This window comes from Otolemur garnettii, unplaced genomic scaffold (genome assembly GCF_000181295.1).
Source record: "Otolemur garnettii isolate 467f Iridium unplaced genomic scaffold, OtoGar3 scaffold00003, whole genome shotgun sequence".
In the NCBI taxonomy this organism is placed as follows: domain Eukaryota; kingdom Metazoa; phylum Chordata; class Mammalia; order Primates; family Galagidae; genus Otolemur; species Otolemur garnettii.
This window is the reverse complement of record NW_003852398.1, coordinates 39,922,149-39,939,350: the sequence shown is the minus strand read 5'-3', so window position 1 is coordinate 39,939,350 and position 17,202 is coordinate 39,922,149. Positions and strand designations below refer to the sequence as shown.

The 17,202-nt window shown below is 50.3% G+C and overlaps 1 protein-coding gene across 1 annotated transcript in view; it reads left to right on the top strand.

Annotated features, from left to right (window-relative positions):
- TGFBI (transforming growth factor beta induced) overlaps positions 1-16,864 on the top strand; it is a 32,343-nt gene extending 15,479 nt beyond the window's left edge. The window contains exons 4-17 of the mRNA XM_012808076.2: positions 608-768; positions 1,094-1,258; positions 1,463-1,609; positions 3,575-3,716; positions 6,272-6,484; positions 7,478-7,615; positions 8,290-8,435; positions 9,333-9,469; positions 10,287-10,417; positions 12,628-12,752; positions 13,978-14,080; positions 14,640-14,719; positions 15,725-15,749; positions 16,228-16,864. Coding sequence (XP_012663530.1) covers positions 703-768; positions 1,094-1,258; positions 1,463-1,609; positions 3,575-3,716; positions 6,272-6,484; positions 7,478-7,615; positions 8,290-8,435; positions 9,333-9,469; positions 10,287-10,417; positions 12,628-12,752; positions 13,978-14,080; positions 14,640-14,719; positions 15,725-15,749; positions 16,228-16,268 — 1,659 coding nt within the window. The 5' untranslated portion in view covers positions 608-702 and the 3' untranslated portion in view covers positions 16,269-16,864. The remainder of the gene's footprint in view (positions 1-607; positions 769-1,093; positions 1,259-1,462; positions 1,610-3,574; positions 3,717-6,271; positions 6,485-7,477; positions 7,616-8,289; positions 8,436-9,332; positions 9,470-10,286; positions 10,418-12,627; positions 12,753-13,977; positions 14,081-14,639; positions 14,720-15,724; positions 15,750-16,227) is intronic.
- The last annotated feature ends 338 nt before the right edge of the window (positions 16,865-17,202 follow it).

Below are 17,202 nucleotides of genomic sequence, written 5' to 3'. Positions count from 1 at the left end.
CTGCCTCAGCCTCCCAAGTAGCTGGGACCACCCGCCACAACGCCTGGCTATTTTTTGGTTGCAGCCGTCATTGTTGTTTGGTGGGCCGGGCTGGATTCGAACCTGCCACCTTAGGTGTATGTGGCTGGCGCCTTAGCCACTTGAGCCACAGGCGCCGAGCCAGGCTTCAGGCTTTTAAGAAATAATATTTTATTAGCTGCAAATACTCACAGTACTTTGAAGATTTATAAAGTTCTTTTATTCCAGTAGAAACTATTAGGGAACCAGTTTCAGTAACTCAATAAATCTATAAGACTAGTTTATAATTAGGATATCTATTTCTGGTGTACATTCCTGCCTGTGTTAGCTAAATATCTAGGAATAATAGCTTTGCTCTCCTGTGTTAAAAATGAGAAAAATTACCAATTAGTTGAGTTTGCATAGCATGTGACTTGTTGATTCATATTAAGAAGGATGTCACCAGCCAACTGTCCGTGGGCCTGGCACACACTTCTTCGTCCCTCCTCACCTGCAGACCCACCACCTCTCTGACAGAGAAGGGAGGCTGTGGCCTGGTTGGGCTGGCCCCTCAGAGGCCTATCCCTCCCTCTGTCCTCTGCCTCTGCAGCCCTCCCGCTCTCAAACCTCTATGAGACCCTGGGAGTTGTTGGATCGACCACCACTCAGCTATACACAGACCGCACAGAGAAGCTGAGGCCTGAGATGGAGGGTCCCGGCAGCTTCACCATCTTCGCCCCCAGCAATGAGGCGTGGGCCTCCCTACCTGCTGTGAGATGACCTCTTTCTGCTCAGGGGACTCTTACTGGGGACTGTCTTACCTCTCTGAGGGGTGGGCATGAAGAATGGGATTCCCTATTCATTTTCTACTATTTCAGGAAGGTTTTCCCTAAACTGCTCAGGTGGAACTTGTGCTAAAATATACCCCACTAGAGTATGTCCAGTGCCCTGTCTGCCCCATTGGATAGACAGACTTTGGTGCCCCCTGGGGAAGGAGCCATGGCAGAGAGAGGCCTAGGTTCTCAGGGTTGCTAAGACCCATGTCATGGACACAGGGTCTGCTGCTCCTGACTGTCACCCTGTCCTTTTCTTCTAGGAAGTGCTAGACTCCCTGGTCAGCAACGTCAACATCGAGCTGCTCAACGCCCTTCGCTACCACATGGTGGGCAGGCGGGTCCTGACCGATGAGCTGAAACATGGGATGGCCCTCACCTCCATGTACCAGAATTCTGACATCCAGATTCACCACTATCCTAACGGGGTAGGGGTGCCCAGATGCACAGCATGGTCCTTTGTCCACAATGAGCCGGGTTGTGGTCCTCTGTGGGGCTGGTTTCTGGGTTTTATCCTGCAGTATTGACAAGCTGTAGACAGCCCTGCCTCCTGTGTGGGCCTCTCCCCAGCCCTCTAGTTCCACAGAGACTGCTCTACCACACTAACTGCTCGTCCTTGCTTCTTCGGGTAGATTGTCACCGTCAACTGTGCCCGGCTGCTGAAAGCTGACCACCACGCAACCAATGGAGTGGTGCATCTCATCGATAAAGTCATCTCTACCATTACCAACAACATCCAGCAGATCATCGAGATTGAGGACACCTTTGAAACCCTTCGGGTAAGAGCCTGCCCTGGGTGGAAACCCAGGCTTGGGACATACCACCTCCCAGGGGGGCCTGGCAGGACCTTCTCTTCAGAGAGAGCAGAGGGTGGCTCACGTGGGGAACCATGGAGCAAGTTCCTATGAATGCCCGTGGCCACGGACAGTCCCCTAATCAGACACTGGATCCAACCTGTGAAACTCCCTCTGTCTGTCTTCTTTGTAAGGCATTTCTTTTTTTAGAATACCCTGGGAAAGGTCCCCAGTTTGTGGCTATATCAGCAAAGTCTGGGCTACCTGGCTCTTCCCTGCAGGCTCCAGAGATAAGAGGGGCCTTCATCCCAGGTGGCAAGTCCTGTGAGGGGGACTCGAATAAATGGCCCATCAGGCTGCATGGTGCCTTTGGACCACATTTGCTACCCTAGGACCCTTGCTCCAGCCATTTCCGTGTTTCCTTGGAGCCCAGACCAGCAGAGAGGCCTTCAGGTGGATATCAGGGTCTGACCTGGCTTCCAACTGCTCTGGGGCCACAAGAATACTGTTCCTTCTCCCCATTCTGGCAGGAATCTGTCTCACAACTGGAGGGACAGGCAAGCGTTCCTCTTGGCAGCCACTGCTCAGGAGGAAGTGGACACAGGCTGCCTTGTCAGGGCTTTTGCTCTGGTTCAAGAAGAACTTCCTAACCACAAAGGATATAAGGGGGAGTAGGGCAGTCCTTCCCTGGAGATCTCCAACACAGAGAGACAAACACATTCAGACCAGCTGGCATTGCAGGGTCCCAGCAAGCAGAGGCTGCTCTTAGCTGGCTCTGGAAGGCTCTGGGAGCCTAGCTGTCCAAGGTCTTCTACCCTGGTTTTCTGGGTCACTCAAAGGACAGGGATTTGCCAGAGAATGATGTTCCTGCAAAGCTAGTTGCACATATTTTACTTAACAGCATTAGATCCCATTGAGTAATCCTCCTTTCACTCGTTAGATTTGGTAAATATTCCTTCCTTCCTCTTGGACCCTTGCTAGCATCCATCTTTCCTTCTTCTAACACAGCTTATTAAGCACCTGCTACTTCCCAGGTAGTTCTGTGCGCCAGGGATATAGAGGTGCCCAAGGCAGACAGATTTCTATCCTCAGGGGAGCTAGTATTTTATCTGGGGGAGACAAACAAGACACAAATCAACGAGGTAGCCACAGGATGTGAGCGACGTGGAGTGAGAAGTGAGGAACAGCAGTCGTGAGGGAGACCAGCTGGGACTTCAGGGCCAGGCAGGTCTCTGCGATGGGTGGCTTCAGAGCTGAAGTTTGCAGAGTAAAGGTGGGACAGGTAGGAGTGTACCCATTTGGCAGGGAGCGAAGCCTCAGAACCAGACCAGCAAGGAAGTGGCCAGCAGGCTAGGAAGAAAAACATCAACAAGTGAGGGCAGGGTGGCCAGGCCGCATCCTGCAGGACCCTACAGCCTGGGCAGACCGGGGGGAGTCTGTCTCCAGAGATGGCAGGAGGCCACTTAGGCTTTTATAAGATCCTTCATGCTCCGTGTAGAGAATGGGTGATGCCCCATCCTCACACACATGGAGCTGGTGTAACTGATCCCCAGTCACTAGTTAATCTCAAGGTGAAAGGATCAAACTCACTTTCGTCTGGGGGCAGGATGGGTTGGGAGATGTGCCACAATGAACTCCCAGAGAAATGACATTTTAATGGAAGAAGGAATAGAGTCAGAGAAGCAAAGGAAGGACAGAGGGAACAACAGGGGCAAAGGCCTGGAGGGAAAGAGGACAGTCCTATTAAGTGCCTGAACGAGAGCCATGTGGCTGGAGCTCAGACCAAGCATGGTCCCCTGGTGAGAGCAAACTTTACTTCTGTTCTCTTTTCATCCTGGGCTTCTGCGAAAGCTTTGAGCCCTCCAGGGAGGACTGACGAGGTCGTGGGTGCCTCTTGCTCCAACAACCCCAGATCCATCAAGGAGTGCTCTATCCTTTCCCCTCCCATAGGCTGCTGTGGCTGCATCAGGACTCAACACCTTGCTGGAAGGTGATGGCCAGTTCACACTCTTGGCCCCAACCAATGAGGCCTTTGAGAAGATCCCTGCTGAGACCCTGAACCGGATCCTTGGAGACCCAGAGGCCCTCAGAGGTGAATATCCTTCAGCTCCTGCTGCTGCCACGTTGGAGTGGCCAGGCTGAACCTAAGTCTTGTTCTAGTCCAAGATGGACATACCACCTGCCATGAGGTGATGCTCAGGACACCCTCTACAGCTGTGTCTTAGAGCTGTCCTGTCCTATTGCTTACCGATAGCCATGTCTTTGCAGAAGCCAGAGCAGAGCCCCACCCTGGCTCTGGGGAGACAAGTACAAGTAGAAAATCCAGGAGCCTTTGTCTAGGGACACAGTTGGGCTATGGAGGGAGGCAGGGCTGGAGGTCCACAGCTGGTCCTGGCCAGACATAAGGAATAGGAAAGGCTCCAGTGGCCAAAGCCAGGACAAAGCTGTCAGGTGGAGCACCAGCTTGGAGGTGTTGGGTAGGGACAGTCCCCCAGTAGGTTCTGGCATCCTTGACATGAAATCCTTAGTGTCAACCCTTAACTCTTCCTATGTCTGGCCACCAACCTCAGGAATAAGCCAGAATTACAGTTAGATGCCAGTAATAGTCAACTCTGGACTCTCCATTGGTGGTTCTGTCCTCCCTTCCTCAGGGAGCTGCTGAGTGCCCCCTCTCTGTACCAGGACCTCTTCCGGGTCATGAGCACAAGCTGCTGCCTGACAGTCCTGGAGTCCCCTAAAGAGGACAGTAGGCCCAGGTCCCCCATGCGTCCCAACAACCACGCTATTCTTCCTAATGCAACCTAGAATGACTTTTGAGTCTGTTTAGACCCAGCTTTGCAATGTGCTCTTTACGATGCCGAATGCATTTCAGACACTGTAAATTTAAAATGTTCTCCTTGCCATGCAGGAGTGGGAAAGGGCGCATTTCTGAAAGCACAGATGGGATCTGTTCTGTGTCCAGATGGTGGTGGGGACTCTATGTGCCTGGCCTGTGCTGTGAACTGAGGCCGCAGCAGTGAATACAGTAGCTCTTTGTCTGCAAGGCAGTGAAGGCCGACTGGGATTGCAGGCTTACAAACAGATTGTTGGGATCCGGTGTGGTGACTGCAGTGACAGAGATACCCACAGCACAACATGGGGGTAAGGGGTTGGGGCAAGGGCTGGGGCACGAGCAGCCTCGAAGCACTCGAAGGCCTGCAGGAGGGGAGACTGAGATGCATCTCAGAGTATTTTGCCTTCCATTCATAGCTGTGTTCTCTACTAAAACATTTTTTTATATACAGCCTGTTTTTATCTTCACAGATCTCAGAACTCCTTATTATAAATTATAAGGGGTAAAAAAGGCCTCTAATTCATCCCTTTTGTAAACCTGCCTTTTCCTACCTCAGTAACCAGCTTGCCCAAAGCAAGGGCCCCTGTCTGATGCTATTGCTGCAGACTATGGCCTGGGTGTCCCGGCGGTCTCCCATTGTCATGAGCAGGGTAGCAGGCAGGTGAGGAGCAGCCTGGGCTAGCATGCCTTGTTTGAAGACTGACCCAGCTCACCTTCTGAGTGGCCCTGGCAGAGCCCCCTACCCTTCCTTTTCTGAGAAGCCGACTCCCCAAGGCCTCATTCCCATACGGTCTTCTTCCCCTCCGGCTGATTGTGGTTAGCCCTGCTGTCAAGGCCATTGATGGGTCTGCATGGCTTGATGCCTCTGTATGTCCTGAACTTCCTCCTGTCCATAACACTGTGGTTTTGGTTCCCATGCTCAGAGACAGATTGAGAATATAAAACAAAGAGCTACGCTGACCTTGGTGAGCAACAGTCTGGGAACCTGCTTGGCCAGAGTCGGGCACATCCTCCTTGACCAGTCCTTGCAGCTGCCTCTGTCCCACCTGCCTGGGCTCTCTGAGGTGATGGAAGTCAGCAAGTGCCATCACTGGGTCAGGACCACCCCCTGCCCTGCCTGCCCTGCCCCTAAAGTAGCCCTCAGACAAGCAAATAAACTATTATATTTGTTATTTATGGGTGTGGTGATTAGAGTGTCAAAGGCTGTGCCTTCTTGATCACCATTCCCAGCCCCTAAGACAGATCCTGGAAACTAGTAGATTTTTGGGTAAAATGAACAAAAATCTGGACAAATAAAACACACAAGTAATTCAAAACTGCTCTTTACTACAGTTCCCATCTTTTCTTGCCATGTTGTACATTTTTATGCAGGTCAGTAGACTTAAAAATCCCCCGGCAGGTTCTGGGAGTTGTCCCTTTATCCCTGATACTCAGCTATCGATAGGCTCGTGACAAATGTTGCTTTGCATTTACTCTCTTCTGAGGCACTGCTCCGTGCCAGCTGCTCTGCCTTGAGGATTTCATGTCATCCCTACACCCACCATAGGAGGTAGTGCTATTTTTATCCTAACTAATAAGGGAAGTTGAGACTCAAAGAGGTTAAGTGACTTGCATGGGCACCCATAACTGGATGGGGGCCGTGGGACCCAAACCCAGGCATTCTGACTGCAGAGCTCCAGCTATTCTTTGAGGGAAGCAGGCAGGAGGGCAAGAGGACTGTCCAGTTGTGCCCTGGCCTTTTCTGAAGGTTCACATCTGAGAGAATGAAGTCCTAGGGCAGACCCTGATTTGACTTGTGTCCATCTGGCCCCCAGACCTGCTGAACAACCACATCCTGAAGTCAGCCATGTGTGCTGAAGCCATTGTGGCAGGGCTGTCTGTGGAGACCCTGGAGGGCACTCCGCTGGAGGTGGGCTGCAGTGGGGACATGCTCACCATCAATGGGAAGGCCATCATCTCCAATAAAGATGTCCTGGCCACCAATGGTGTCATCCACTTCATCGATGAGCTGCTCATCCCAGATTCAGGTAGGCCAGGCTCCAGGGGACCTCTGTCCTGCCCGTCCACAGTTCCTTCTGCCATCACTCTAGGCCAGGGGTCCTCAAACTTTTTAAACAGGGGGCCAGTTCACTGTCCCTCAGACCGTTGGAGGGCCAGACTGCAGGCCCCAGGATGAGTCAGCTGCTAAGCAAGACAGGCAGCAGCAGCAAAACACTCGACGGGCTGGATAAATGTCCTAGGCGGGCCGCATGTGGCCTGTGGGCCGTAGTTTGAGGACGCCTGCTCTAGGCAGTGTTAGGGAGACTCAGGGATCTTTGGGGCTGCTTCCCTGCCTGGACCCACAGCCTCTCAGCCACCACCAATGGGGATTGTGCCCAGACTATGAAGGTCTTGAGCTTTGGGCGTGGAGGTCTACCCGTTACCTTGGAGGAAGTAGGGAGCCATTTAAGATTTCTGGGGAGGGATACACAACCTCAGAAGCCTTTCAGAAGACCTGCCCACAGTGGCTGTGTACAGAGGCCATTTGTTTATTTGCTTTCTCAATAGTGCCCAAGCCAAATCAAGGTCACTAACCCAGGGCAAATGGCAGTATGGACTTTGGTTTGTGTTTCATTCAGCATCCTAGCCCTATTCTGAAATATTGCCCTTAAGCAAAAGGATCTCACAGGAAAAAAACCCAATACTTTTTCTATGGGTGTGGTCACTGGCCTTACCCACTCTTCTGAAACCATAACACAGAGGATGCTGCCTTCCTTCCCAGCTCTAGACAGTGTCCCCAAGCTGCCTCTGGGGTCTGGGGCAGAGGCTGACCTCTGCCAAGCTGAAACTCACCTTGACTGGTTAGATTTTCTGGGCCACTGTTCCCCTGATAATAGAAACCCACCGGGGCCCTGCAGTGTTTAGAAGGATTGTTGACTCACGCGATGACATTCCTACTGATGTGTGTCATGCCCTCGTGGATGAATGATAAGTGAAAACAGCACTTTTAACTTTTGAACCCACTTTCTCCTTCCTCATAGCCAAGACGCTATTTGAGTTGGCTGCAGATTCTGACGTTTCCATAGCCGTTGACCTTTTTAGACAAGCTGGCCTCGGAACTCATCTCTCTGGAAGTGAGCGGTTGACCCTCCTGGCTCCCCAAAATTCAGTGTTCAAAGGTAACATGGGGAAGCATCCCTGTTTGTCTGTCCCTGGAGGCAGCCTCCCCACCCTGTCCCATCCACAGCACTCTCCTTGAGTTACAGCACCCACAGGGACATTAGAACTCCCACCCAGCTCAACCGAAAGCAGATGTGACTCCAGCAGGAGCTTCAGGGGCTCTATTGTTTCCTTAGCCAGAGCAGACAGTGCATTTAGGGTTCTCTTCCTCAGAACTCCAGGCTTTGATTCTGTCTGAAGAGCAGCAGAATGTTCCCTGGCCTTTTTATTTGCAGAATGCCAATGTATAGTCAGGAGATCAGAGTGAGGATACAGCTGAGCTGCAGCCACAGGCAAGGCAGAGAAAGAAGCCAAGTTGTGTGCGTGCCTGCCCTTCCCTCTTAGGGCAAAACTCCAAACACCCTTCATTAGCTGGGCCTTCTTTATTCCCTTTTTTTCCTCAGATTAAAATGAGGGTACGTACAATTAGGTCACAATGTTCACATTTATCTAGACCTTTAATTTTTTCTCCCCAAAAGATGCCAGATGTTAAGCAATTTTGGCAGCCTCACCTGATTTCTCATCTCCATCCTCAAACTCTAGGAGGGATGGGCTTCTCCCTGTATTTGTCTCTCATCAATCTCTTCATTTTGAGAGCATGTCTCTCTGGACCTAACCACACCTCCTCCTGCAGATGGAACCCCTCAAATTAATGCCAATGAGAAGACTCTGCTTCTGAACCACATAATTAAAGACCAGCTGGCCTCCAAGTATTTGTACCATGGACAGACCCTGGAAACTCTGGGAGGCAAAAAACTGAGAGTTTTTGTTTATCGTAATGTAAGTTCCGGATCTTAAATCTTCTGTGTTGGTTTCAGCTCTAAGAAATGGAAGTCGTATTTTTTTTTTAAAGTAATCAATAAGCAGGAGCATGCATGAGAACTAGTTCCTGGTGAAGAAAGAAACAATCTCTGGGAAGTAGATAAGTGCATATGAATCAAAATGAGATTTTGTAGAAAGATTAGAGTCCTTTTCCTGGAGGCCTTTGAGAATAAACCACACACCTCTGTGACCCAGATTGTTAAGCAGGAGATCCACCTTGAACTCAGAGATGAACATGCAGGAGGAGGGATAGGTTTGGAATCCCTCTGAGCTTATGTGGAAAGAAACCCCCAGAGCTGAAGCACAGCCCTTCTTGATTACAAAAGGTCTCCTCTCCTTTCTCCTGTCTCTTCTGTGTCTTCAAACCCAACAGCTACTCTAGAATGTCAAATAGGAAGTACAGCTTAACATAGCTCTTTCCTGGAGGCCTTTGAGAATAAACCACATGCCTCTGTGACCCAGATTGTTAAGCAGTAGATCCATCTTGAACTCAGAGATGGCAGCACCATTTGGCTAAAGATGGTTGTCATCCATTACAAAAATAAATAAATGGACATGTTCTATTTGTTTGATTGTGGTCAGTGGACCTCAGTTGGAACTGATACTCTCATTATGGGGCCTCTGTGTCACTTTACTGGGGTCTCTTTGGGCATTCTTTCCTCAAAGAAGACCATTTCTATTGTTTTATTTCCTGGTGAAAAAATATATCATTTTATCCTAGTCTTAATTAGCCACCCCAGTATATGTTCACTGACCTTTGTGGGTGAAGCCATCAGCCCATGCCCTGAACAAACCCAAAGGCTTCCCCTTGGGGGACTAACCTGCCCTTTGTGTCCCTGCCCCTCTTCTGTGCAGAGCCTGTGCATTGAGAACAGCTGCATTGCTGCCCACGACAAGAGGGGACGGTACGGGACCCTGTTCACTATGGACCGGGTACTGACCCCCCCAATGGGGACTGTCATGGATGTCCTAAAGGGAGATAGCCGCTTTAGGTAACTTGTCCCATCCCAGGGTGGGGCTTCTGCCAAATAGTTGTGCTGGGCAGGACGCTGGGCCTCAGCCATTTGTCAAGCCCCCCAACTCCTTTGGGGGTTTAGATAACAGTAGCAGTGCACCGGTGTAACCTTCCAGGCCTGGGCTGGGGTAAGGATGAGGGTCACTTTGAAAGGCTGATGTGGGAAGCAGAGTTACCTTCTGGGAGTGTGATCCTCACATCCGTGGGAAGCGGGTTAGGGGGCTACACTTTTATTATTGAAGTGTGAGGAAAACCTCACTCTTTGTCTTAAAGTCCCAAGTGAGCTGAGAGCCCATAATTTTGACAAATTTATGAGATTTATGAGAAATCTCTTGCTCTCTGTGTGGTATCTCCTTATCAAGCCCTAAGCTGGGTGATTTTCGTGTCCTGCTCTCTCCGTTTCTGACTTGTTCATTCACCATGGCATGCTACCATGTTGACTGTTTCCCTGTCACTGGCGTCAGCCACCTGCATGAGGGCCTGGAAGACCACACACCTGCTGCCCTCCCGGAATCACATCCCCAGGGCCCAGGGGCTCAGCCAGTCTCTGGGCCAGCCATGCCGCTGCCCTTCTCCTTCCTTCTGCCTTGAGTCTCTGACTTGTAGCCATTTAACTGATCTCAGCCCTTATGCCTGCAGACTGGAATGGTTTCCTCTTTGTACACAGGGAGGGCATGAAAACCAAGCTGTGTGCCTTGCAGTGGTCTGGGCTCTGCTACCACCCCTGGGGAGGTATTTGAGAAAAATGTCTCCTTGCCATCCTGGCAGGTGACATTTTCTGTGTGTATCCACAGTATGCTGGTAGCTGCCATCCAGTCTGCAGGGCTAACAGAGACCCTCAACCGAGAAGGAGTCTACACAGTCTTTGCTCCCACAAATGAAGCCTTCCAAGCCATGCCACCAGAGGAACTGAACAAACTCTTGGGTAAAGACCAACCTAAATATATATTTCTACTTTTCTGAAGTAATAATCCAGCAGGAAATAGTTGGCACAGTACAAAGGGGTTGATTCAAAAGAATTTAATGACAAGACTATTTGTACCAGTATGGGCAGGATTAAAGGAGCCAGAAAAGGGTGATGACACCCAGGGACCAGTAGCCATAGAAGCAGGTACCACCCCAAGCCTTGTACCTGAGAAAGTGAGGGCAGGAACTAGGGAGAGAGAAACAGAGGCCGGAGCTGTGTGAGGCCACTGTCAGAACCATGGCAAGCGGGCCACTCAGTATGCCAGCCTCCCCTTCCTCCCACATACCTGTTGGGTCTCCTGTTAGCCAGTCACAGGAGGATGGGGACACCTGGGTGATGTATAGCAGTTCATGGAGGTTAGCTGCCTGGGGCACCACACCAGGCAGAGAAGAGAAGAAAGGAACCGAAGGTAGAAATGACCAGTCCACTCACTGCAGCATGTTTTCTACTGGAGACCTGTGAGAACAGTGCTAATGGAGCCATTTACCGGCATTATATGTCCTTTGGGATAAAAGCTTTTCCTGAGAAGTCTAGTTGAGCTTATTTGGGAGGCAATTGAATGGTTAGTAAAAATGAGGATGGTTAAGAGTGCCTTGCTCAGTGTGTTGTCGAGATTAAATGGGTTGCTGCATACAGTGCTAGGCACACATCCTCAGTCAGTAAGAGTTGTGATAATGGCGGGGGGTGGGGACAGGAGTTGCACTGGTTAGCTCTGATACGTGCCTATAAGAGATTCTTCCTTTATCCTAGAAAGGTTAGTCAGGGAGTGAGGAGGAGGAGGAAGGACCTTAGGTAAACTTTGGGGCCCCATTGTCTGTATATCTCTATCTACTGGAGCAGGAGAATGGAAAGTTCAGGTTGCAGACAGCTCCAAGGTGAATTTTTGTGCTGTTTAATTTTCTTTATTGCTCAATGAATGCCTGTGTCTGTGATGCTGACGTAAGTTCCTGAGAAGGAGGAGAAGTTCACACTGAACATAAACTTTCCATCCTCTAGCTGTCCAGCAAGAATGGGATATTCCCCAGGTGGCCTAAGCCTGCCTGGCTTCCTTTTCACTTTTAATTTGTGAGAGCAGAGGAAGGGCATGAGGAAAGCTTCCCAAATGCCCTCCCCCAGGCCTGCAGGCAACCCCTGAGAAGTGAGGGTGGTCCAGGTGTTGGAGGTCTGGAAAGAAGATGGCCCCTCCAGTCCCAGGGGGTAGCTTGGCTATGTACCTCCAGGCAGTATTTTTGCGGAAAGGGGAACTTTGTCAGTTCCCGGTTATGGATATTTGAAAATCACTTGGTACCGGGTGGCTCCATCCCTTGGCACTAACGTGGAATTTGTCACTAACCAGTGAACTCTCCAAGATGCTTTTAAATTTCCTTCATTCTCAGTTTCAAGATGCTGGAAAGAGCCCTTCAGAAGCCTTAGGGAAATTCAGCCATTTGGCGGGTGATGGGAGTATCAGAGATGAGAGGGCAGCTGGAAACTTCAGGAATTGCCTCCCACACTTAATTTGGGAAATGCCTGTACACCTTTATGGGCAATCAGATGCCTTCCCCAGTTGCTGGAGACACTGATGTGGGCTGGAAGGAATGCTGAGCCATGCGAGGGAGGGAAGCTGTGGCGGGAACACCCCCCTGGCCCTGACCTCATTGGCTCTGTGGCGCCTCACGGTGCAGCTGTTGGCTCTTTCAAGTTCTCACTTCAGGAAATAGCCGTCTCAAACAGAATATGCATTTGAGGGCAGAATGTGTAAATATTGCACTACTGTGTTATAACCGTCGGGAGCCTCACCGATGATGAAATGTCCCAGATGCTGGTGCTGGAAAGGTCCAGGGCTTTCCAAGCAAATATTTAGTTCATGGAAACATGAGTCATGCTCACAGAGGAGTATGGATTAACTCCTTCCTGGCAGCCAGCGAACCCAGCATCCTGGAGAACATGTGTTTAACCCAACAGCCCACCAACTACAGGAGCAAATTTATGGCCATGGCCACATCCTTTGTGTCCACTGATTACTAGGCAAATTAGGGTCACAGAGCTGAGCACACAGTGGGTGCTCAGTGAGTGCTCATTACCATCTATAGGGGCAACCACTTGCATCTTCTCCTCTGGGCTCTCATTGACCACACTAATTGCCAACCTTGGGATTAACTCTATCTTCTATTCCTACAAACCTGCAGGAAATGCCAAAGAACTTGCCAACATCCTGAAATATCATGTTGGTGATGAAATCCTGGTTAGTGGAGGCATTGGGGCCCTGGTGCGGCTGAAGTCTCTCCAAGGTGACAAGCTAGAAGTCAGCTCGGTGAGTGCCTGCAAATCAAAAGGCTGGCTGTGCCCTTCCACTAGGGCTCTAGGGCACATCTCATTGGCATTAGACACAAACACAACATTTATGACGCGTCCTGAATCTCTGAGTACAATTTGTGCAAAGAAAGAAAGAAAAGAGAGAATAGGGTCTTCAGAGAAATGAAGTGAAATTGTAGTTAGACAGGGTAAGAAGTACCAGATTTGCAGAGGAATAAAGCATCTGATTTGGCATCTGCCTAGGTGTTAGATCTTTCTTCTCCTAAGGAGATGGCAGGCAATTACTTCTGTGGCTTGGGAGATCAACACCCTGTCCTCATCCCAGCCCCCAAACCCAGGGGTTCACTGAGCTACACCATGAAGCAGACCATCTCAAGAGGCTTTCTCAGACCTGAAGCTTGCTCTGTGAGTCTCTCCTTGCTCTGCACACTGGTGATACTCATTCCACATTGGAGCTGGGTTCAGAGTGTCCCTACCTCGGAGGAAGAAAACAGATAGCCAGCCCAGCTCCATGAACCTCTCTGACTGAGCCGACAGAGATCTCTGACCTTTCTTAGAGGGGCTGCTCCTCAGTGTAAGGCGGCTTCTGCTCCCTGGTTCTCTCTACTGACCTTTAGCCATCCTTTGCTCACCAGTTCCTTGTGGGGACATGGACAACATGTAGGGAGATAGGCATGGGAATGAGTTGTTTTACTTCAGCAGGTCATGCTAAATCTCTGGCATCATTTCAGGTGTTGAGGGCCTTTCTGTCACAGGCGTCAGTGCCCCCCTTCCCCACTGTGTCCTGAGATAGATTTACCCTGGCTGGACTTCCTTTGAGATAATCCAAAGTTGAGGGCATCCAGGCAAAGTGGAAGGAGTGCATTGCTCAGAGCTGGAAGCCTGTCTGTATTCCCAGCTTCCCCACTTACTTAGTGTACAAGAGACACTGCCTCTCTTGAGTCTCAGTTTCCTCATCTATTAAATGGGATAATAACATCTACCCTCCTTGCCATACACTGCTGTGAGGAGTGAGTGGATTACACAGAAGAGCATTATGGCTGTACAGTGTGCTAAAGCCACACACAGGATGAGAATTAATCCACTAGACTGAAGATCTATAGAAGGCAATTCACCAAAGTACCCCCAGTACTTACGCAGGCGTTGGCATATACAGGCATGTAGTGCCGAATCCAAGAAATAAACATTTTTGACAGTCAACAATCACTCTGTTTTTCTTGTAGAAAAACAACGTGGTGCATGTCAATAAGGAGGCTGTCACTGAGCCTGACATCATGGCCTTGAATGGCGTGGTCCATGCCATCACCAGCGTTCTACAGCCTCCAGGTAAGACTGAGTGTCTGACATCCTGCAGACTCTGCAGCTGGTCCTTCTCTACAGACGTGGCAGCTGGTGCTCAATAGAAAAGCTGAGCTAGTCAGTATGTAATTGTGATGGTTAAACCATGCCCATGTGGGTGGCATCCCTGTGGCTGATTGAAAGTGACTTGGGAATTTTTGGCTTTGACTGCACCACAGTAAGGAAAGAAAGCAAGGATACATTGCTCTACCAGAAGCGTCCACCTGTCTCAGGTTCCCCCAGACAGAGCCCCATTGTCATTGCTGGATATGTGTGGATGCTGGTCACACAGTTCCTGGGACTCCTGTAGCATCTCACCTTGTGCGTGCCCTTTGCCTCCAGTGCAGTTGAACTTCAGTCTCCCCTCTCCTGACATGTGCATTTGCCCTTCTCAGAGCTCTCCCCATGGGCCAGACCCCACCATGAATTATGAAAAGCTATAGAGAAAAAATTTATTTGGAATGTGAGCTGGAAAGCCCACCAGTGCCATGCTACAAATGCCACACTGTGGTCTCTCTCCCTTACCAAAGCTGCCTTTTCTTTCTAGCCAACAGACCTCAGGAACGAGGGGATGAACTTGCAGACTCTGCACTTGAGATCTTTAAACAGGCCTCAGCGTTCTCCAGGGTAAGACGCCTACTAGGATTGTGCCTCACCAGAGCAGCTTTGGGCTTCTACTGGGGCCCAGACAGGAGCTTTTCAGCCCCTGTCTTCCTTGGCTGCTCCTCCAGGGCTCTCTCAAAACTTCTTCCCACTCTCAGTGGGGCATCCCCAGTCTCAGCCTTTGTCAAATTCAGAGAAAAGAACCTAGGCAACTGCAGCTTCTTTTGTGGGCCTCTGAGCCCCAGTTCATGGTGAAGCCACTTGCTGGTGAGAACAAATACAGCTCTGGAATTCACCATTCCAAGGTTGTCTTACAGTGGCCTGGCCTGCCCTAAGCCCCGGCCTCCAAGTCGTTCATCCGTGTGCCATGGCAGTGCCCATCCTGAGTGATGCTGAGGCTCCCCTGGGAGGTGTGCAGACTCTGGGTACAGGGACACCAAGCCAGCTCCACATGTGGAGCCTTAGCCCCACCTCTCGCTCAGAACCTCACTGACCCTTCCTGAGCTTTCTCTCTTTCTCCCTAGCTTGCGCAGGCCCCAGAGCCCCATTTGGGCTTGTTTACTGCTTTGGGTAGGGTAGAGCCTCTTAGGAATGTGGGGCACCTTGCAGAAGGTTTGCATTTCAAGAGAAGAGGCTATAGGCTGCAGTTCTGAATGTAGACAGCTGGAGCTCTAACATGTTATCTCACTTTTGAACAGAAGCGTTTCCTTAGTGCCTTCAAGAAAGGTTCTCAGCCCTGAGCTCCTCCTCCTAAGAGCCACCCCTGTGCAGTCCAGCTCCCCCAGCTCTAGGCTCTGGTCTCAGTAGGAATGGCTGCTGTGGGGGGATCCCAGGAATATCTACCTTATGCCCCACATGATCGGGGCTTGCATAGCTCCCTGGGGCCCTTCAGTTTCACTTTCCCTTTCCTCTTCTGAGTAGGGGTGGCATTTTTTTCTGAGCAAGGATGGCACTGGGCAAAGCCGCTTCCATAAGCAAGTGCAGGTATAATTTTCACTAGAAAACCTTATACCTTGTGTTTTTTTTCAGGCTTCCCAGAGGTCTGTGCGACTAGGTAAGTCTGATCTGGTTTTAAAGTCCTTACGGACCTATTTGGGCCTTTCTCCCAAGCAGCCCCAAGCCTGCCATCTGCTGTAATAGATAATAATATCATGGTGCAGTAAACAAGCCTGGCCTCTGGGGTCAAACCAGCGGAGGGAATTGGGGTAAGACCCAGAACACCCAATTTTCTTCTCCATAAGTTGGAGGTAATAAAGAGCAACGACCTTTTAGGGTTGATATGAGTTTTTGGCTTTGAGAGCCTGGGGAAGACGGCACAGGGGCTTGGCAGGAGCCCATGGTGAGGACGTGATTCCAAACTGGTAGACATAGAAAATCACAGTACATCAGGCATTGAGATGTGAAGTTTCACAAACTCAGAAGCACCTTCTATGTGCAAGAGTACTTGGCCCCCTGCCCCAAGATTCCGACAGTGTCCTAGACAGGCATGGAGAAGGCTGTGTCTTTTTACCTCCCAAACTTCTCTTTTCCAGCCCCTGTCTACCAGAGGTTACTAGAGAGGATGAAGCATTAGCAGCACGGACTGAAGGAGGAAAGCATCTCAGCAGCTCCCCACCAGTTTCTCTCGGTTTGCCAAAGAGACTGTTTAAATGTTTTTGATACCAGATGTCATCCGTCAATGTATATGGGCCACGCTGAAATGAGATCTGAGCCTTGGGCGGGTTGGGGAGGAGGGAAAGAGAAGTACTTTTTATTTTTTGTTCCCCCTAAACATGGCTGTTAACCCACTGCATGCAGAAACTTGGATGTCACTGCCTGACATTCACTTCCAGAGAGGACCTATCCCAAATGTGGGATTTCCTGCCTATGCCAAGTGCCTGCGAAAGGGAGCTGCACTACCGTGGGGCTCACAAGGTATGAATCAAGTAATCCAGCATATGGGAAGTCCTGGCACAGTCTGTGTAAAGCTCTTGCACAGCTGGAGAAATGGCATCAGAAGCTGAGTTGAACTGTTCTGTCAAATGTGTCTTGCATCTACATGTGGTTTGGACGCTTCTATGGGGCCCTGTCCAGGTAGAAAAGAAATGGTATGTAGAGTATGTAGAGCACAGATTTCCCGAATGCGACAGTGCCATGGTGTGTTTGTAATAATAAAACCAAAGAAACGTATGACTCACGTGCATGATATGGTGTGCTGTCCTGGGGATTCAGGAGGGAGCTGCCACTCTCCTTTACCCCTCAACTCCACCCAGGAGCAGCCCAGCAGGGTGCCCTGAGGGATGGACTTTGGGTCATTCTAGCAGCTGGCCCTCAGAAACTCAGATAGCTCATGAGGGTTGAACCTCTGTCTGTTTTGAGCTTCTTTTCATGTCTCCCTTCCCCAGCACTGGGGTTTGAGTCCTCAGTATTCACTTCGCCAGCCCTTTCCTCCGGAATCACTTTGAAGCATCTCCCTCCCACACTGTGATCCCTGCCTCTGTGATGGACTTCTGAATCCTCAGCACTAC